General features: G+C 39.3%; 1 protein-coding gene across 4 annotated transcripts in view; it reads right to left on the minus strand.

Annotated features, from left to right (window-relative positions):
* Positions 1-9,582: 9,582 nt before the first annotated feature.
* Positions 9,583-22,788, minus strand: part of adamtsl3 (ADAMTS-like 3) — a 246,013-nt gene continuing 232,807 nt past the window's right edge. For 2 of the 4 annotated variants that reach the window (XM_067494183.1, XM_067494161.1), the window contains 7 exons: positions 22,568-22,693; positions 22,045-22,293; positions 21,032-21,215; positions 14,924-15,128; positions 14,738-14,841; positions 13,945-14,159; positions 9,583-11,534 (listed from right to left, as the gene is read on the minus strand). In XM_067494183.1, coding sequence (XP_067350284.1) covers positions 11,416-11,534; positions 13,945-14,159; positions 14,738-14,841; positions 14,924-15,128; positions 21,032-21,215; positions 22,045-22,293; positions 22,568-22,693 — 1,202 coding nt within the window. In that variant the 3' untranslated portion in view covers positions 9,583-11,415. Of the gene's footprint in view, positions 11,535-13,928; positions 14,160-14,737; positions 14,842-14,923; positions 15,230-21,031; positions 21,216-22,044; positions 22,294-22,567; positions 22,694-22,788 lie in introns of those variants that run through there. The other 2 variants (XM_067494172.1, XM_067494192.1) reach the window with 2 other exon arrangements.

Genomic DNA, 22,788 nt, shown 5'->3' on the forward strand with positions numbered 1-22,788 from the left:
AACAGCACTGGTAAAAGTTACCAACGATCTTCTCATGGCCTCAGATAATGGACTCATCTCTATACTTGTTCTGTTAGATCTTAGTGCTGCATTTGATACCATTGATCACAACATTTTATTACAGAGACTGGAACATGAAATTGGGATTAAAGGAACTGAACTAGGTTGGTTTAAATGTTATCTATCTGATATATTTCAGTTTATTCATGTTAATGATGAATCCTCCATGACACAAAGGTTAGCTATGGAGTTCCACAAGGCTCTGTGTTAGGACCAATACTTTTTACTTTATATATGTCTCCTTTAGGCAACATTATTAGAAAACACTCCATACATTGCTGATGATACCCAGCTATATTTATCTATGGAACCAGATGAAAATAATCAGTTAATAGAGCTTCAAGCCTACAAGACATAAAGGCCTGGATTTCCCATAATTCTTTACTTCTAAACTCAGACAAAACTGAAGTCATAGCATTTGGGCCCAAAAATCTCAGAAACATGATGTCAAACCATATTGTTGATCTAGATGGCATAAATCTGGCCTCCAGTACTACTGCAAGGAACATTGGAGTTATTTTTGACTAGGATTTTTCCTTTACCTCACATATAAAACAAATCTCTAGAACCTTCTTCCACCTACAGAACATTGTCAAAATTAGGAGCATCCTGTCTCAAAGTGATGCCGAAAAACTGGTCCATGCATTTGTTACCTCTAGGTTGGACTACTGTAATTCCCTACTTTCAGGATGCCCCAGTAACTCCTTAAAGAGCCTGCAATTAATCCAAAATGCTGCAGCAAGAGTGCTGACTGGAACTAGCAAGAGAGATCATATTTCACCTTCACTAGCTTCTCTCCATTGGCTTCCCGTTAAATTTAGAATAGAATTTAAAACCCTGCTTCTTACATATAAAGCTCGGAATGGTCAGGCTCCATCATATATAGAAGACCTCATAGCACCATATCATCCCAGTAGACCACTTCGCTCTCAGAATGCAGGCCTACTTGTGGTTCCCAGAATTTCCAAAAGTACAATGGGAGGTAGAGCCTTTAGCTATCAAGCTCCTCTCTTGTGGAACCAGCTCCCAGTTCAGATTCGGGAAGCAGACACCCTCTCTACTTTTAAGTCTAAGCTTAAAACCTTCCTCTTTAATAAAGCATATAGTTAGTTATAGTTATGCTGCCATAGGCTTAGACTGCTGGGGGACCCACCCCCCAATGCACTGAGCTCCTTTCCTCCTCTTGACCCTCTCTCCTCTCCTCTCACCCCACAATTGTCACCACTGTATGATATTAACTCTGTGTGTTCTCTCCCGTAGTTGTCTTTGTCCTTCTCTGTCCCCCTCTCTCTGTCCCTTTCTGCAGGTGTCCCCGGCTTTGAAGCTGTGTGTCTTCCAGCGTGCAGCTACTGGTCCTACCAATCTGCCCGATGTTTTGTTGATGCTTTTTGTTGCTCTTTTTCTTTTTCTCTCTCCCCTTCCACTCACCCCAACCGGTCAAGGCAGATGGTCATCCACCCTGAGCCTGGTTCTGCTGGAGGTTTCTTCCGTTAAAGGGAGTTTTTCCTCTCCACTGTTGCCTATGACTTGCTCCAGGGGGAATTGTTGGGTTCTCTTTATATATCTTTATAATCTTGACTTTATTCTGTAAAGTGCCCTGAGATGACTTTGTTGTGAATTGGTTGCTATATAAATAAAGTTGAATTAAAAATTTAATTGAATTTAATACCAGATGTGTGAGTTCGATTCCAATGTTTTTCCATGAAAGAACCATAATCAGCAGTCAGTCAGCTTTAAAGTCTTTTCATTATTTATTAAGAGTAAAGTTAAGAATTAAGTTCTCTCTTTTTCTAATTGTAAGCACATGTCTACAAATCACCAGTGTTGAACAAAGTATACAGATGCTGCAGTGGAAATTCTGTGCACTGTAACAGATTGTGTATAAATATTGTTAAATTTTATGTGAATTACTTGGATTAGTATTTATTCATCATTTATTCATCATCACAGCTTTTCTCATCTCAACATCGACCTTAGTGACATTTCCCCGCAATGACAAATGATTTATGTCTATCTATCCCACCATCAGTTATAAGTAATAATAAAGTTTGGGCCTTTAGAGTTGCAAGAAATAATGAACCTGCATAGTATTTTGTTCAAAACTCTTTGTATAGTTTAAATTCCAAATGTCGCAAGATAAATCCACTCAACAGAAAACACACACACAGACACACACGCACTCATATCACTGACTGTATCACGTTACTGTATGGAGGTGACAGCATGTTTATCCTGAAGCTTGTTTTTCTTCACACCTTTGATTGCAGCGATACCTCAGAGATTGAGATGTCATCATGTGTCACTAACACATACAGGTGGGAACCAATTTCCAGTCTAGAGAGGCTAAGCTCACTGCCATTAAGAAAAACTAATGGATCACAAACAATTACTTGGAAGCAAATTTATTCTAATTGGCATCAACCTTGTTTTTCTGTTTCTTCTTTTAGTTTTTGTTAAGTGTGGAATACAATTAATTTCTCCATAAATCTATATAGAATATAGACACTTTGTCCTAGTTGTTAAGTTGTTAATGTTAAGTTCTGATTAAAAACTCTTAACTAGTTTACCTCCAAACTTATATCAGTAGCATGTTTTTTTTTAATTTGAGTGCATCATTTTATGATTCCAAGTTCAAATTTTGGAATGGTTTTCCCCTCAACCCTTCCTTTACTCAAAATGTCCACGCTAATACTCAGATTTGCTCTGCTCCTGCACAAAGCTGTGTACTCTCAAGGGTAGCACACTGCTACAAACCTGCTCTACACTGCTTTTCTCAACTGGTAACAACAAATGATGAGTAAATTAGTTACATGCCCTGATTCTGAATGTTCTTCCTGGAGCTTTTGGATTTGGCCTTTTCAATCGTCTCCTGTCTAATAAGTCACCTGTGTTTCCCTGTATATCTGGGAAATGGGATTTTGATATTGGATGTTCGAAACTTTGGTCATTTTCAAAATTAATCATATCGTCTAAAATCACCATACAGATGCTAAAGCGAACACTCTACTGGCTGACATATTTCTTTATTCAAAAACACACCATATGCTCTGATTTCACACTTTTGGTTATTGTGCCCAGTGAACTATGCATGTGCAAAAGTCACAGAGTGTGGTTAAATTTATAGACTGAGTTTGGATAAACTGATAAACCTACCTGGTTTCCTCTAGACATGACATTTGGCATTCAGGCCAAAGAGTTCAATGTTTGTTTCAACAGAACAGAGAATTTTGTTTCTCATAGTCTGAGAGTCCCTTAGGCAGGCAGGTTCTTGGTTACCTCCTTAACATCTCTCTCGATGGCTCAGTTTGGCAAGCTGGCCCGCTCTAGAAAGAGTCCTGGTGGTTTCAAACTTCTTCCATTTACAGATGATGGAGGTCACTGTGCTCACTGGGACCTTCAATGCTGCAAAAATGTTTCTGTACCCTTCCCCAGATCTATGCCTCAATACAATCCTGTCTACAGACAATTCCTTGGACCTCATGGGTTGGTTTGGGCTCTGACATGCACTGTTAACTGTGAGACCTTATATAGACAGGTGTATGCCTTTCCAAATCATCTCCAAGTAACTGAATTTCCCATAGGTGGACTCCAATCAAGTTGTAGAAACGTCTCAAGTATGATCAGTGGAAACAGGATCCACCAGAGCTCAATTTGGAGTGTTGTGGCTGTGAATACTTATGTACATGTGTTTTGGTTTTTTTTTTTCGGTTTTCATGTTATAGAAATTTGCAAATAATTCAAGCAATGTTATTTTACGTTGTCATTATGGGGTATTGTTTGTACATATTAGGTTTACTAATAAAGTAATTGAGACTGAAACCCCTGGACTGGCAGTTTGTGGTCAGGAACTACTGGACAACCATTTCATAAAGATGCAAGTTATTTTGTGTAGTTTTCAGATGCTGTGTAGTTTTCAGGGAGGTGCTGAGACCGGCTCTGGGTGGTCAGGAAGTGCTTTCAGATGATTGGACAACTACAGATAATGTGATCAAGGAGACAAGTAGTAAGGGTACTCTGCTTGTCATCAGGAAAGAGGAAAGTGGACAAGGAGACTTGGTGGTGGAACGAGGAAGTTCAGGAGTGTGTACAGAGAAAGAGGTTAGCTAAGAAGTGGGACACTGAGAGGACAGAAGAGACTAGACAGGAGTACAGGGAGATGCAGCGTAAGGTGAAAGTAGAGGTGGCAAAGGCCAAACAAAGAGCATATGAGGACTTGTATGTTAGGTTGGACACTAAGGAGGGAGAGGTGGATTTTTACAGGTTGGCCAGACAAAGAGATAGAGATGGGAAGGATGTGCAGCAGGTTAGTGTGATTAAAGTCAGCCTTTGCCTAGAGGGAGGGGAGAGGCAATACACTAGACAACCAAGGAATCAAGGAGTCAAAAGCTGTCACTGGATACCATTGTTTATTGTTCCCCCAGGAAATATATGAACAACCACAGTAGAAGGTGAAGGCTGGACTGGACGGCTGTGCCAAATAAAAGAAAATGACCAAACAAAACACCCTGCACCCAACTGGATAGAAAACCAAAAAGAACTAAAAGGGCCTGTGTCACTACTCTAATAAGGGCAGATTCAAAACATTACAACAGGGCAGCAGCTGTATTCCCTAGTGTGTATAACATGAGATAAGTCTGTATAGGGTAACCCCAACTTACCTGGGTCTAGCCTCTTACCACTGAACAATTTCTCACAAGAAAGTCAAAACCAGTGCCCAGACAAAAGCACATGGCCAAGATGGTAGCAAACAAAAGAAAGTCTTCAGGCCAGGCCTGTCCTCCTCACAAGCCAGCCAAAATAAAGAGAGCGAAAGCTCCTCCCACACAATTTCTCAACCTTTAATGACTGCTCTGGATGATGATTGGCTTCTACACATACAAACGAGCCAATATGGTGGAATCCCTGGGGAGAGAGAGCAAACAAAAGACACAGGCAAAAGTACACTGCCCCCTATCTCACTGACATGTACCAAAGATAGGGATGGAAATGTTTTGACAGGTGCCAGGAGTGTGATGGGAAGATGGAAGGAGAACTTTGAAAAGTTGATGAATGAGGAAAATGAAAGAGAACCGAGAGTAGAAGAGATGATTGGTGTGGAGAGTGCCCCTTCTTGTTTGCTCTGGTGATGGACAGACTGACTGATGAGGTTAAACAGGAATCTCCACGGGCTACGATGTTTGCACATGACATTGTGACCGCTGAAAAGGAACAGCAAGAAGGACAAGAAAGAAAAAGACTTATCACTACCAACAACATTCCTATGTGTCTGATTGTTATAATACAAATAAACTGACAGAACAAGGGGTGGAAGAAAGGGACAATGCGATCAGCTGATCCACAACAGAAACTCTGCAGGGGAAAGTGACTTATTTAGATTTCTATGAGACACTTTGTGTTTTCTGTCAGACTTTATGCAGACTTTCTTTTTAAAAATGCATCGCTTGTCAATGACCTCAATGTCAAGGTCAATGAGCTTTGTCTTCCTCTCTTCAGCCTTTTGTTACTCACAAGCACAGTTGGAGAAAGCTGATTAGAAAGCTGGTTATGCATATACATGGCAAAGAAATCAGTGTTCTCTGACGGAAATTTTCCTCGGAAATGTACCATTTACATGACAGGAAATCAGCTTTCCTGAGAAAGCCCACCTTAAGTAAGCACACTCTTTGTTGTCAGAGAAACTCTGCTGTTTGGTTTCTCCTTAGTTGAGCAGTTTAGGCAAAATGATCACTGAATATTCCGGGGTTCACAGTGGAAGAAGTCTCTGGAACCACCAGGAGTCTTCCAAGAGGTCAGGCCAAAATGACTAAGCTGATAATAAGGACCTTGATCAGAGTGGTGTTAAAGTTTCTTAATGCACAATTTCTTCCTGTGCCACCGACTGTGGCGCAGACCAATCCCACAGTTGCTGGTTGCTGTGTTTAACTAAAGTAAACTTATGCTGTGGGAACAGGCCAGATCGTGCATCTTGCATCAGCAGTTTGGGTCAGATGTTTATTTTATTCCTGCATAAATGTGGATAACGGCCATTCAGTGGACACAGACACATGGTCCTGTTCGCTGCTCATTTAAGAAAAGATGATGATGGTTATCTTCCCGGGAAATTGATAGCTACTGCAGCTCCTTCAGTACACACAGGTATTTTATCTCACACTACGTCTGGTCACAGATTTACTTCAATATAAATGTGAATCTGGGTGCAGACACCTGCTGAGCACTCAGCTTTAGGATTTTACCGTAATTATTTTTGACCCACAAGATTCTCTCATCTTAATGATAATTAATTCATACTAATAAAAGTATTTATCAGTATAACATGATCATTACCTGTAAAAGTTAACACTAATCAGGGTTGTGGGGAGCTTGAGCCTATTGCAATTGTCATTGGGCCAGAGGCCGGGTCCACCCACCTTTACACTCACACCTAAATGTCACTGTAGAGTATATTCAGATATATTTTTGGCAAGATCTGCTTTTATACATTTTTCTACATGCTGATTAAAAGTGAGTGTTAAGTTGCAAAATGCAGTTTTTCAGACTTCACTTTGTATTTCATTATTTAAAGTGTGTCACAGAATGTTGACATTTATATAGATAATTTATGGACTTACAGAAAGTGGCGAAGTACTTCAATCTGTTAGCACTGAGAGGACACACACAAACATATAAACTTCACTCTTTTTGGTTGAATCCATCTTTCAAGATGGATTGAGTATAAATAGAACATATCAATAATATAAACCTTACTCTTTTCAATGGCTCTAACACTACCAATGGATGTACTTTTCAATCCTTTCAACAATAAACATAAACTATGGTAAATGTTCTGCACTTATATAGCACTTTTCTACCTATTGGCACTCAAAGCACTTTACACTGCTTCTTATTCACCCATTCACACTCACAATCACTCACACTCATACATCATGGGGGGAGTTGCTATGCAGCTGGCCAACACTCACTGGGAGCAACTAAGTTGGGGTTCAGTGTCTTGCTCAAGGACACTTCGAATGAACCAACAACTGTGAGATTGGTGGACAACCGCTCTACCTTCCTGCGCCACAGTCGCCTATGCATCAGAGTATGTGAACAATAATGCTGGATATTTTATTCTTTTATTGTTCTGATCTTTCTAACCTCTAATGTGAGAGGATATTTTCAGCAACAGGCTGACTCTCATGAATGAAGATTCTGCAGAACATCCAGATGGATGCTTGCGACTGTGGCGCGGTAGAGCGGTTGTCTACCAATCTCACAGTTGTTGGTTCAATCCCCACCTCCTCCAATCACATGTTGAAGTGTCGTTGAGCAAGACACTGAACCCCATCTTAGTTGCCCCCGGTGAGTGTTGGCCAGCTGCATAGCAGCTCCCCCATCAGTGTGTGTGTGAATGGGTGAATAAGAAGCAGTGTAAAGTACTTTAAGTGCCAATAGGTAGAAAAGCGCTTTATAAGTGCAGAACATTTACCATTGGAAATGGCAAATGGTAAATGATGTAGTCAGGAGTGGTCTACATCAATACAAGAGAATCTACTAAAAGTGCTTTATTTATTATAGTTTACCAAATGTCCCAGTCTCTATGCTTTTGTATACCTAAAATGTCTGAATGTACCTCTTTAAAGGAACATAGGTAAAACATTACATTTACATTTAGTCTTTTAGACCATTTTTAATCTTGACCTCTGACTTTTACTGGGATACACCTTATCATTCAGCTTTAGAATTGGATAGTTAAGTTAATAAAAAAAAAATACATTTTATCAAGTGATCAGTGTTTATTCCTTTCCATTTTCTAAAGCACTTAAATGATTTGTTTCCTCAGTCAACCTGCAAGTCCTCAAGTTTGTAATGTCACTACATGAAAAATAGTAGCCAGGGAGAATCACTAATGTTACAGTGTGACATTTCACAATGGAGATATAAAACACTGGAGCACATGCAAATAAAACCAGGTGAGTGGTATTGTTCCAAAAATTGTAACAGGAGTTATAAACACACCATAACCATGAAGAAATAAGAAAATAAAAGTCTCACTCAATCTACATACACTTAGTATGTGATATTGCACTTAGAACACAGTATATACAAGGCATTTAACAACGCAGCACATCAGTATGAAAGCCAACAGGTTTACATGAATAGACCCTTTACACAAGATCATTGTTTTGCTGGTGCATCTCCCTCCAGCATCACCTTCACCTTAATGTGTTGAAATTATTTACATAATCATCTGTCAGAGCTGAGAACCACAAAGAGATGCTGATGAACATTTTAATGAATATGTGAATTCATGCGTGGATATGAATTCCTGGTCTCAGACGATGCTTCACTAACACCACTGGCTCTTTCCCATCAGTCAAAAACCTTCACAACATTTATAGTTGTTAAAGATGTTGATCCAAATAATTTTTTTGTGTGCACACATTGATTTGACGTGATGTATTTCACCAGCCCAGTATGTCCAGGAATGACCATGTACTGGATGAGTCCAAAGCCACTGTTTGTGCCAGCACTTAGTGTCAATGCAAGAAGCATTCTGTTCTACATTATGGGCAATTAAGGCTGTCGAGGTTGGGTAGGGGGATAGATGGGTTTGTGACCCTACTGCCCATCACAAAAAAATAGGTTACCCTTTTCTTTACCAATGTTTGTCTTCAAGGATAAACCCACCCTCTAACACTTTATTTTATCTAATTAGCATCCAGTTAATTCAAAATTATTTGTCCTCCACAACAATCAATTTTGGATATTTGGATATTAGACCCTGGATCTGCCCCTCCACCAGTTGTCTGATCGAACCCCACCTATCCCCACTGAGATGACTCACCTCAACGACTTTTACCTGTTATAGCCCACTGTCTGCTAGATACTGCTCCTGCCATCTCTGCTCTCTTCCTCCCTGCCACTTTGTGGTTTGGGGATAATCTTGGAAGAATGGGCTACAAATGTTGTTTGGGCTTTTGTGTGTTGTAAGTGATCTACCAGGCTGAGCTTTAGGTTTTCATTCCCAATCTGTTTATCTAATAGAGTTTAGTGGGGATCATGTTCTTTCCTTAATCATTCTCTGAATACGTTTTGGTCTTTTAAATCATCTTTACTCCACATGGATGGTAGTGTTTTGTTTCAATAAACACAGTTGTATAGTGGTAACGAGTAATAATTTTATCATAATAGAACAGCTCAACATTGTAAAAAAATAGCTTCACTGTTTATTTACAGATAACAGCAGTAAAATGTAAGAAATATGAGTTTAATGAACTTTCTTTTATGTATACATACATACATGTATATATATATATATATATATATATATATATATATATATATATATGTATGTATGTATGTATGTATGTATGTATGTATACATATATACATATATATATACACACACACACACACACACACACACACATATATATATATATATATATGTATGTATATATATGTATGTATATGTATACATACATACATACATACATATATGTATATATATGTATGTATGTATACATATATATATACATATACATATACACACACACACACACACACACACACACACACGCAATCTCATTTGGTGATTTTTTTCTTGTGTCAGTCTGGTAATAACTGGAAATATTAATAAATGACCACTTTAAACATGCCAATATGTAGTCTGTATTTTTCAGCTGGTTTTCTCAGCTTGTCTCTAAATATTTTAGAAATGAGGTTATAGTGATGTTAATAAAACATGCTCAGTGTGATTCCAGACTCTGGAGGGCTCTATTTGTTCTTCTACCTGTTATTTTAACCAATTCTTAACCTTTAACTACTATCTTTTTCATAGCATGATTATCTTGCACACTGCCAAATAGATAAAGTGTAGCACAAATGTTGCCACTGCACAAAATGCTGGGTTTTGAGAAATTATTCAACATAAACGTTCCATCAGGTATCAGGATTTAGGCCAACACTATATTTTTAAAAGGGCATTTTCAAACCTACAGTCCATTTTCAGCAGACCAGTTTGTAAACTTGGTCTGTTTCCCTTTGGTTCAGTTTCCTTCCACACAAAGAAAAATCATCATTATAGAAGAAGATAAGATCTTAATATCTGTTTAGCCAACATCCAAGCAAGGACTTCTTCAACTACTTTTCCTCTACTACTTGATATTTGCTAAACTAGCAAACTAGCAAACTCTACTGACTTGGGCCAGATTGAGGTTTGGGACTGGGCCAAGACCCTGTCAGGTACAAGGTCCTTATCTTTGTTAATGTAGTGTGCACCTTAATGCGATTGCTGTGTACGAGCAAAACTGCACCAAGGAAGACAACAATCAAGTTCGACTGTACCATACTCAACAAGATAGATTTGAAAACATCCTTTGATTTGTTTCATCAAAACTTACTTGTACTGTGGTCATATTCAATATTGTTATTTACACAAGACATTTTCATGCAAAAGAAGAACAAGGATTCAGTGTGTCTACCAAGCTGGAACCCACACTAAAGAAAGTCTCTTAGAGTTTCAGTAGCAGCGCTTCAAAGCAGGGTGTTTATTCATACCTGTTTAATTGTATGGAAAGCCAGGGATACTGTAGGTTAAAGGATACTTTTGGTTTACTGCAGTTTGGGTCATAGTTTTGTAGGTTTGGCAATCATCTCATATTTTTAGTGCAACATCTCTGATTGACTTTTCATGCCTTTTCTCAGACATTGTTATAGTAATGTTACTTTGCTGATTTTCAGTTAGTGTCTAGGAATGAAAGGAAGAAATTAAAATGAAAACATGATCCAACTTGTAATAATCCAGAATTTACTATTGATAATTTCCTAACCATTAAAAAAATCTTGGACATATAAATAAAGAGCAGTTTAAGGAAAGAAAAGTTTTCCAGGCTGATCTTATGAAGCTGCTGATATAAACTTTGCATATCAGCAGTGAATGACAGAACTGGCTGATGATTTATAGACATTGTTGACAAACCAATATTTCAGCCTAAGTCCAGGATCAGTGGTACATGTTCTTAAAAACCCCAATATTGTTATATTCTCTTATGGCTCAGCCACCCTTTTCTCATGTCACTGATAATGAAATGTTCTGGTTTTGCCGGAGAGTCCAGAAACTCACTTTGACCCACACGGTGAACACTCTTCATATTAGAAGGTTGGGTCCGAATAAAGTTGGGTCTAGCTTTTGGCTCCATTCAGTTTCCTTTTAGGAAGAAAAAGAATTGGACTAAGGCTTGTCCAGTTAACATATGTGCAGTTCTTGAAGCATCTATTCACAGACATTTTCCTTTTTAGTCTTTGTTCAGCTGTTGTTCTCATGTACTCCATCTGTTTTACAAAGTGTAGTGGGATTAGAACCACTGACTGTCACTAGGTGGAGTCGGTGTCCTGTGAACAGGAGCCACAGCATCTCTGTTTGTATGTATCCATGTAGCACAGCTTCAGTCTCTTTACCACACTGCAGTACTGGGTATTATCTTTACACTCACCTGCATGGAAACAAAACACATAGTTTAATCACTAAACAACAGCAAAACATGGTGATATAGAGATTCTGTAGATGTTCAGTTGCTTAAAAAAAACAAAAAAAACAAAAAACAACTTATATTATTTTTGTAAGTGGAAGATTTCAGGTAATTTTCCCAAGGTATATTTTACGGTTCAAGGGTTTACTTGTTTCCTGTACTTTATAGGCTGCTAAGAAGATTATTCTTTAAACTGGATGTGAACATTTATCTTGGTTTACCCATGCAGTACATAAATACTACATATAAATGCAACCACAAAGGGGCACAAGCTAGTTTCTTCTTGTGTCAGTCCCAATCTGGATAAATGCAGAGGGTTGTGTCAGGAAGGGCATCCGACGTAAAACACATGCCAAATTAAAAATGCGAATCGTGACAATGACTTCCCTACCGGATCAGTCAGGGCCTGGGTTAACAACGACCGCCACGGTGCTGTTGACCTACAGGGTACCGGTGGAAATGGGACTACTGTTGGTTGAATTCGAAGAAACAGAGGAGGAAGGTGTGTTTATAGGCAGAGAGAGAAGAAGAAAGCTAAGAATGTAGGACTGACAGTAGGGACTTCCCTGTCATTGGGACTATGACAGGGAAGGCTAAATAGTTGATTGACATGATGCAGAGAAGGAGGGTGGACATACTGTGTGTCCAGGAGACCAGGTGGAAAGGTAGCAAGGCTAGAAGCTTAGGAGCAGGGTTCAAGTTGTTCTACCATGGGTCAGATAGGAAGAGAAATGGAGTAGGACTTATTTTGGAAGAGGAGTTTGTGAGGAACATTCTAGAGGTGAAAAGAGTATCAGACAGGTTGATGAGTCTGAAACTGGAAATTGAAGGGGCGACTGTGGCGCAGGAAGGTAAAACGATTATGCACCAATCTCACAGTTGTTGGTTCAATCCCCAGTTACTCTGTGTCCTTAAGAAACACACTGAACCCCCACTTAGTTACAGCTGCCACTGGTGTATGAGTATGAGTATGAGTGTGTGTTATTGTGAGTGTGAATGGGTGAATAATAAGCAGTATAAAGCGCTTTGAGTGCCAATAGATAAAAAAGCATGAAAGCATTTAAATGTTCAATGTTGTGAGTGGTCATGCCCCACAGGTAGGATGTGAGTTAGAAGAGAAGGAGAAATTGTGGAGTGAGTTAGATGAAGTTATGCAGAGGACTGAAGAGAGTAGACAGGAGAACAGGGAGATACAGAGTAAGGTGAAGGTAGAGGTGGCAAAGGCCAAACAAAGAGCATATGAGGACTTGTATGATGGGTTGGACACTAAGGAGGGAGAGATGGATTTGTACAGGTTGGCCAGACAAAGAGATAGAGATTTGAGGATGTGCAGCAGGTTAGTGTGATTAAAGATAAGGATGGAAATGCATTAACAGGTACAGATTGAGGTGGTTTGGACATGTTCAGAGGAGAAATTGTGAATATATCATTAGAAGGATGCTGAGGTTGGAGCTGCCAGGCAGGAGGTCTAGAGGAAGACCAAAGAGGAGATTTATGGATCTAGTGAGAGAGGACATGAAGTTAGTTGGTGTGAGTGAAGAGGATGCAGAGGACAGGGTTAGATGGAGGCACATGATTCGCTGTGGTGAACCCTGAAAGGGAACAGCCCAAAGGAAAAGAAGAAGAAAGAAGATACTTTGATCCAATTTTACTTACTTCACTATTTACTCTGATATTACTTCATCCTTAGATTCCCAAACATTTCTAAATTGAAATGGAGTCTACTTATTTCATACAGAACACCCAGAAGTAAACACAACCCTATGCAAGTCACTGTCACGCTAATTCTGGATATAAATACCTCCAATAGAGAAGTACTGCTTTACACAGTCAAAAATGGAAAAGAGTGAAATAAATCAGAGCCCTTGATGAAACAGTTGATCAGAGCACAAGTTGTAGTGATTTTGCTCAATAAGACTAGTATATTGAAGCCTGATCACTAAATAGACTGAAACTCTGTAAGAGGAGAATAATCGACCATATTATTAGAAATAAGTGGTGATACAACAGTGATGTTAAAGACTAAGTAAATGACTCCTCCTCATAAAGTGAGACAGTTTGCTTATTGGTTTATTCAAGCACAATTTTCTAAAGCCAGAGGGTGAATATTTCTTGTATTTTGTAACATATTAAATGATCAAAAATTAGATTTTGTATAATAATCAGCTTTTAATTCCTCTGGTGGGAACTACAGCTTTTAAACAGTACAGAGCCACTAAACCACTTTAAATGTTTTTAACAGCAATACGTTTCTTGATTATAAAACAGATAAATAAAAAGGACCCTTTAACCAAGGTGTTCTGTTGCAGAGGACAGATTTAGAAACACACACACACGCATGCACGCACTCAAACTCACACACACACGGTCTTACTCCCACAGGTGGAGGTGTTGCAGTGCTGCCAGGTGGAGGGCCGTTGGAGCCAAGCGCAGTGCTGGTCGGCCAGCATCCTGCCACTCCTGCGGTGAACACAGTCCACCCTCCGAGACTGAAAGCCGCTCCCACAGACTACTGTGCATGCCCTCCATGCACCAGGACGCCACTGGACATCACAAAGGTCTGAGGAACAGTTGCGGACTGACACAGGTCTGAGAGAGAGATACAATGAGGTTTTTGTTTTGCCTTTTTACACTTTGTCCTTTTTTACTGTGTTATCTGGAACAGGATAACCAACTCTAGATAACCAAACCAGATTTGTATTTTGGTTGATTTTAATCTAGAAAACGTAAAAAAAAAATCCTGTATGACAACGCTGGATTGCTATTAGCTTCCCTGACAATTATCATTTTATGAATAAAATGTATGCATATTACGAGGGTCTCTTCACAATTACAGAAGGCCCAGAGGATTCAGCTTAACAAAACAGTTAAATTCAAACTGACAACAACTGATACATTTGAATAGAAAGGAATCAGTTAAATCCATTATGGGTAAGTGGAACAATTAAAGCATACAAAACCTCTTTCTATGTATATATAGGCCTTTTAAGTATTGATTTTAGAAAAAATCTAAACTTGTTTATGCAAAGCTGCAAAGCTATTACTTTTGTAGTATTTATGCGAATGATGTGAATTCATTTCATTTGGTACACCAGAGTTAAATGTGAGGGAAAACAGACCTTATATACAGGTGTAGTATTTTCATTGCACTGTGAGTGTATACACACCTGTCCTGGGGGTCACAGTCTGTATACAAGGAGCCATTGGCATGTTGGCAGGTGACAGATCTCTTCTGGACAGTGGTGGTGGGGCCTAAACACCTCCCAGAACACTGACAACATGGAAAAGAGAGAGGGCATCTAACAATACAGTTTGGATCACCCATACAAGTTTGATTCTGTGTTTGCATGCACCTTTCCCCATGGACTGGTTATCCAGGTGGGACAGTTATTAGCAGTGCACTGCTCTGTTTCAGTGGGTTGGCTCATCCTCTCACAGGAAGCTGCTGTCAGTGTCCTCACTGTACCTATGGCATCCAGCTGCTGACAGGAGACCTGTCTCTGTTTCCAACCACTGCCACACAACACTGAGCACTTTGACCACTCCGATACTGTCCAGCTGAACAGATGACATAAAACAAGAAATTCACATGCATGTGTCAAATCAGAAGAATTCTTCGCACAAAATGATTTTTCTAACCTTTTGGTTTGAGCATCAAACTGCAACGCAAAAATGCAAATTTTAGGGTTAGGAAGAGATTGTGGTTTGGGCTAAAATAGGTAGTAGAACTTATTTTCTAGGTCATGAGAATAATAAAAATGCTGGTAGGTGACCATCAAGTGAGGAGTCACTATTCAAAGGCCTGATAACATTTGAATTATGTGTTGTTACTGTGATGCTGCTGTCTTCACTACAGGCCACACCTTTACCATCACTCTACAGCACTGTGTTGGCAGTAGCTCTTAAAGTACCTGGTTCCACATCAGACCCTTTCTCTGAGCTTTTAGCTATAAAGCCAACGGTCGCCGATAAAGATCTATGCGTTTATATGTAATATAATGTATGTTTAAGGTGAATTAATTGGCTGAATTGGAGACACTTAGGGCAAACTTTGTCATTTAATGTTATGTAGATAATGACAAACATTTTATTACAGAGACTGGAACATGAAATTGGGATTAAAGGAACTGCACTAGGTTGGTTTAAATCTTATTTATCTCATAGACTTCAATTTGTTTGTTGTAGCTAGGGAGTTCCACAAGGCTCGTGTTAGGAACAAGGACTTTAGACAACATTAATAGCAAACACTTCATACATTTCCATTGCTATGCTGATGATATCAGCTATATCTATCTATGGAACCAGATGAAAAAAATCAGCTAATCAAGCTTCAAGCCTACAAGACATAAAGGCCTGGATGTCCCACAATTTTTTTACTAAACTGAGACAAAACTGAAGTCACAGTATTTGGGCCCAAAAATCTCGGAGATATGATGTCCAACCATATTGTTACTCTAGATGGCATAAGTCTGGCCTCCAGTACTACTGCAAGGGACCTTGCAGTTATTTTTGACCAGGATTTGTCCTTTAACTCACATATAAAACAAATATAAAACAAACAAGCATTGACTGGAATTAGCAAGAGAGATCATATTTCACCTTCACTAGCTTCTCTTCATTGGCTTCCCACAAAATGTAGAACAGAATTTAATTCAATTCAATTCAACTTTATTTATATAGCGCCAATTCACAACAAAGTCATCTCAGGGCACTTTACAGAATAAAGTCAAGATTATAAAGATATATAAAGAGAACCCAACAATTCCCCCTGGAGCAAGCCATAGGCAACAGTGGACAGGAAAAACTCCCTTTAACAGAAGAAACCTCCAACAGAACCAGGCTCAGGGTGGACGACCATCTGCCTCGACCGGTTGGGGTGAGTGGAAAGGGGAGAGAGAAAAGAACAGAGCAACAAAAGCAACAACAAAACATCGGGCAGATTGGTAGGATCAGTAGCTTCACGCTGGAAGACACACAGCTTCAAAGCCGGGGGACACCTGCAGAAAGGGACAGAGAGAGGGGGACAGAGGAGGACAAAGACAACTACGGGAGAGAACACACACAGTTAATGACATACAGTGGTGACAATTGCGGGGTGAGAGGAGAGGAGAGATGGTCAAGAGGAGGAAAGGAGCTCAGTGCATTGGGGGGTGGGTCCCCCAGCAGTCTAAGCCTATGGCAGCATAACTATAACTAACTATATGCTTTATTAAAAAGGAAGGTTTTAAGCCTAGACTTAAAAGTAGAGAGGGTGTCTGCTTCCCGAATCTGAACTGGGAGCTGGTTCCACAGGAGAGGAACTTGATAGCTAAGGGCTCTGCCCCCCATTCTACCTTTAGAAATTCTGGGAATCACAAGTAGGCCTGCATTCTGAGAGCGAAGTGGTTTACTGGGATGATATGGTGCTATGAGGTCTTCTAAATATGATGGAGCCTGACCATTCAGAGCTTTATATGTAAGAAGCAGGGTTTTAAATTCTATTCTACATTTAATGGGAAGCCAATGGAGAGAAGCTAGTGAAGGTGAAATATGATCTCTCTTGCTAGTTCCAGTCAGCACTCTTGCTGCAGCATTTTGGATTAATTGCAGGCTCTTTAGGGAGTTACTGGGGCATCCTGAAAGTAGGGAATTACAGTAGTCCAACCTAGAGGTAACAAATGCATGGACCAGTTTTTCGGCATCACTTTGAGACAGGATGCTCCTAATTTTGGCAATGTTCCGTAGGTGGAAGAAGGCTGTTCTAGAGATTTGTTTTATATGTGAGTTAAAGGATAGATCCTGATCAAACATAACTCCAAGTTTCCTTGCAGTAGTACTGGAGGCCAGACTTATGCCATCTAGTGTGACAATATGGTTGGACATCATATCTCTGAGATTTTTGGGCCCAAATACTATGACTTCAGTTTTGTCTGAGTTTAAAAGTAAAAAATTGTGGGACATCCAGGCCTTTATGTCTTGTAGGCTTGAAGCTTTATTAACTGATTATTTTCATCTGGTTCCATAGATAAATATAGCTGGGTATCATCAGCATAACAGTGGAAATTTATGGAGTGTTTTCTAATAATGTTGCCTAAAGGAGACATATATAAAGTAAAAAGTATTGGTCCTGACACAGAGCCTTGTGGAACTCCATAGCTAACCTTTGTGTGCATGGAGGATTCATCATTAACATGAACAAATTGAAATCTATCAGATAGATAAAATTTAAACCAACCTAGTGCAGTTCCTGTAATTCCATTTTCATGTTCCAGTCTCTGTAATAAAATGTTATGATCAATGGTATCAAATGCAGCACTAAGATCTAACAGAACAAGTATAGAGATGAGTCCAGTATCTGAGGCCATGAGAAGATCGTTGGTGACTTTTACCAGTGCTGTTTCTGTACTATGATGAACTCTAAATCCTGACTGAAACTCTTCATACAAATTATTCCTATGAAGGTGATCACATAATTGTTTTGCGACTACTTTTTCAATTATTTTAGAAATAAAGGGGAGATTAGATATTGGTCTGTAATTGGCTAAAACACCTGGGTCAAGACAGGGTTTTTTAAGTAATGGTTTAATTACAGCTACCTTATAGGCCTGTGGTACATAGCCTGTTTCTAAAGATAGATTGATGATATCTAATATGAACGTATCTATTAAGGGTAAAGCTTCCTTGAGCAGCTTAGTTGGAATAGGGTCTAGCAGACAGGTTGTTGGTTTAGATGAGGTAATAATTGAAGTTAGCTCAGAGAGATCTATGGGTAAAAAGCAGTCTAACAGGGAGTGGGGCCTTATCGATGACTCTAGCACTGTTGAACATGAAGATCTATCTGTAATTTTTGGGGGGAGGATCTGGTGAATTCGTTCTCTAATAGCTACAATTTTATTCATAAAGAAGCTCATGAAGTCATTGCTGCTCAAAGTTAAGGGAATAGTAGGCTCAACAGAACTATGGCTCTTAGTCAGCCTGGCTACAGTGCTGAACAGAAACCGGGGGTTGTTCTTGTTTTTCTTCTATTATCTATCTATATAATTTAAGAGACTTCGCTCTCAGAATGCAGGCCTACTTGTGGTTCCCAGAATTTCCAAAGGTAGAATGGGAGGCAGAGCCTTTAGCTATCAAGCTCCTCTCCTGTGGAACCAGCTCCCAGTTCAGATTCGGGAAGCAGACACCCTCTCTACTTTTAAGTCTAGGCTTAAAACCTTCCTCTTTAATAAAGCATATAGTTAGTTATAGTTATGCTGCCATAGGCTTAGACTGCTGGGGGACCCACCCCCCAATGCACTGAGCTCCTTTCCTCCTCTTGACCATCTCTCATCTCCTCTCATCCAGCAATTGTCACCACTGTATGTCATTAACTCTGTGTGTTTTCTCCCGTAGTTGTCTTTGTCCTTCTCTGTCTCCTCTCTCTGTCCCTTTCTGCAGGTGTCCCTGGGCTTTGAAGCTGTGTGTATTCCAGTGTGCAGCTACTGGTCCTACCAACCTGCCTGATGTTTTGTTGTTGCTTTTGTTGCTCTTTGCTTTTCTCTCTCCACTTTCCACTCACCCCAACCGGTCAAGGCAGATGGCTGCCCACCCTGATCCTGGTTCTGCTGGAGGTTTCTTCTGTTAAAGGGAGTTTTTCCACTTCACTGTTGCCTAGGGCTTGATCAAGGGAGAAATGTTGGGTTCTCTCTATACATCTTTATAGTCTTGACTTTATTCTGTAAAGTGCCTTGAGATGACTTTGCTGTTAATTAGCGCTATATAAATAAATTTGAATTGAATTGAATTGAAGTGAATTAATGAAAAGCAACACTGACATTTTCTATGCTTGCTGATATCCTGAAAACACAATAAGGAATTTCCCAAGTAAAGCTACCTACTATTCTGATTTCGACTACACCGTAAGTTCTTAATGTATGTTAGTTTCTTTTTCTGGTGCACAATCACAATAAATGACATTTTGTTAAGACCCAGTAACATAGCTCCATATACAATTTATCTCATGATAGCCATCTTCTATAGTGTCAAGGTTTTTGAAAGTTTAGACTCTTTCCGCCATGGTTTGATTCATGCTAATTGTGGGTCATTTGAATTGCATTAATGAGTAAATCTGGCTCAGCTTGTGGCAATGACTGATGGGCTGTATGATAGATAAAGGCAGGCTGACAGAGCAGGAAACTTTAGGAGGCTCAGTGTGAGGTGTTTCTGCTGACAAGTGGACTTCTGTTGTGATCTGGCTGTTCATAAATCCATTATGTAGCTGACCCCCTCTGTCATTCTCTCTCATCAAAGTCAGTGAGTAAAAGAATCTACCCTGGGTGTGTAACCTTACAGCAGAAAAGTAAATATATTTTAGTCATGTAACGCAATTCTGAATAATTGCAGATGTATTGAAATGTGAAGTTAAGTGAAAATGTGCTTACTATTGGAGGATGCTGGCACCGTCTTGTTAGGACCCCTCTGCCTTTCTGTTGATAGTTTGAGGCTGTGTTTTGACTTTGTCATGATTCTGAGAAGTGATGCCAAACTAGTTCAGTAGGAGAGTGTTGTCCTTCCTACAGTAAGAACTGTATTCTGGCAGTTTAACGACAATTGAATTAGCAGATTCTGCCGATAGCCACATAAAAACTTGGTGCATTAATAGCTCTTAGTTTTTACAAATGGTATTGCTTGGTTTTGCGATTTAATTTGTCCAGGTATAGTCACTTTTCTTCCTTTTGATTTCTTCCCATTTTTGCCAAATTTTTAGCAAAACAAAAGATTTGCAGATAACCTGTTCTAACCACTGTAGCAGTCACAGGTAAACAGACTTTATAAATCATCAATATATTCTATTCATTTGGAACCTGTCTGGGTTCAGTGAACTCTAAAATCTATATGCGGTATCTGTAAATTTACTACATCTTTTCTGTAAACAGACTTTGTGAAAGAATCTGAGGGTAAATCAGTGGAGAGGGTGGAACTTCTGACCAATCTATGTCATGCTATTGGGGTGACTGTGGTGCAGGAAGGCAGAGTGGTTGTCCATAAATCCCATAGGTATTGGTGCAATCCTCGGCTTCTTCGGTCACATGTCAGAGTGTCCTTGAGCAAGATACTGAACCCCAACAGCCCGCGATCGGCCTGTGAGTGTCTGTGTGTGATGTAAGTGTGAATGGGTGAATATGAAGCAGTGTAAAGTGCTATATAAGTGCAGACCCTTTACCATTTATTGGCTAGGTTGGTATGTCAGTTAGGTGACAGTCGCAGATAAACTGCTGCTGTAGCTATGTTTTTTATAGATTTGACAAAGTTAATGAACTGTAGCTGACTTTGTGATCCGGACCCTAAATGTACACAAATACTAAATTAGGTTTTTGTACAAAGCTAAGCTTAGACCTTTAAGAATAAAATAATAATGAATTCCACAACCTTGTGTTTGTGCATTGTTGTCAGAAATAACAGAACTGATAAGACTTATAAATTCTTATGTGTGTAAATAAGTGTACCTGGGCGGGCAGTCCTGTCTGTTGCAGGGAATGGGGGAGGTTATAGGCTTTGGTATTTTCTGACACATAGTAGGCTGAACGGCTTTTCCATCCAGAGTGACACAGCGAATTCCCCGCAGCCAGGTCCCTCTGTTCCCACAGGAAGCACTGCATGTAGTCCAGTCTCCAAAACGCCAGCTGTACTCTGTGGAGAAAAATATAAAATATTCACATCCATACAATCAAGGGAACAACAAAGAGTTCAGAACATCTTAGGAAGCAAGCAGCTTTAACTATCACCCAAGGATTTACTAAAGTAAGTAATGGCCAACATAAAAGTAAGAAACTGCCTGAGGCAAAGCGGAGACAGCTGGCAGAGAACGTGTATAATGCATAAAAGAAAACCTGGATATAATGATTCAATGAATGAATGAATCATTCTGTTGATGGGTTTTGGACAATATACCAATTCACAAGTAACTGGACTTTCCAGATACAGGTGTATTTCTGCCAAGGGTCTTTAGTATAAACAACAGTTACAGCTGATATTAACCATTTTATCTGCTGATGGGTTAAGTGCTTTTCATCAGCATTTTTTAATTAATATTCTTTATAAGAATCTAAAACTCCAAAAACTAGCTCTAAAATATTTACCATTTTATTCCTTGTTAGTGTGATAAAGATGATGTATTTAAGAACAGTGTGGTGTATATGGTTTTAAGCTGTTGGGGAGCCATGTTTTCTTTTGGGTATGGTATTATTTTAATTGTGTTAATTCTATCACTTTGTCACTAACAAATTATATGGTACATGTGCTTAGATGTCAAATTATTAAAACAAATACTAACATCTATCGCATTTTATTTTATGTTTGGTACAGTAGAGAGTATTTCTTTTGAACGTGTATGTTACACCTAATTTCATGTACCTACATTGCATAATTATGAATATACACAAATTAAGATACTTTATTATTTTAGAATCCATAAAGGTTTATACAGTGTACAGTCTATGCAGGTCAGATTCATGCTCACCTTCTGTGTGAATGTATATCCAGGCAGACAATATTTGTCTGGTACTGTTGATTAGGGTTTGGCAGCGATACTGGCCTGAGAACTTCACATAGAGAGTATTGACCTCGAGGACACGACCTCCAACCAGCATCCTGTAATGCAGACCTGGAACAGGACCCTGGATATGCGCTGCATCTGAAAATTCTGTCAGGGTGTGGTTGTTGTAGTCCCAGTGGACTGGCAGTTTGTGGTCAGGAACTACTGGACAACCTTTTTAAAGATGCAAGCAGACTAGTGAAAATGCTTAAGGTGGAAATGCGCTGATTTTACATCTGTTTCCAGGTGTTGACAAGTAGAGCTGCAAATGTGAAAGAACTTTGCATATAGGCTTTTATCTCTAACTAGAGTGAGCTGTGCAGAGTCTTAATAAATGACACACTAATAATGTGGTTAGAAGTTTTCCCTACAATTCTTAAAACAAACCTAAACAATCTTGCTATATTTCTGATTCAGCTGCATTGATTTGGAAAAATGTGTTTCTTACCTATATGTAGAACATCTCCAGGTTTGATAAAGACACTTGTTCCATGGCTTGATGCCATTAGGACCCTCCTCTTGTTCACCTCTTGTGACAAAGGAATGGCCCTGCCTGCCCCAGCTGAGTATGGAGCTGTATACATGCACACACATTTATACAAAAACTGTCTGAAGTTTTTTCCAGATTTGATTATCTAATATTATCTCACACATGTGTTTGTCTATTTG

Source organism: Channa argus, chromosome 2 (assembly GCF_033026475.1).
Source record: "Channa argus isolate prfri chromosome 2, Channa argus male v1.0, whole genome shotgun sequence".
Lineage (NCBI taxonomy): Eukaryota > Metazoa > Chordata > Actinopteri > Anabantiformes > Channidae > Channa > Channa argus.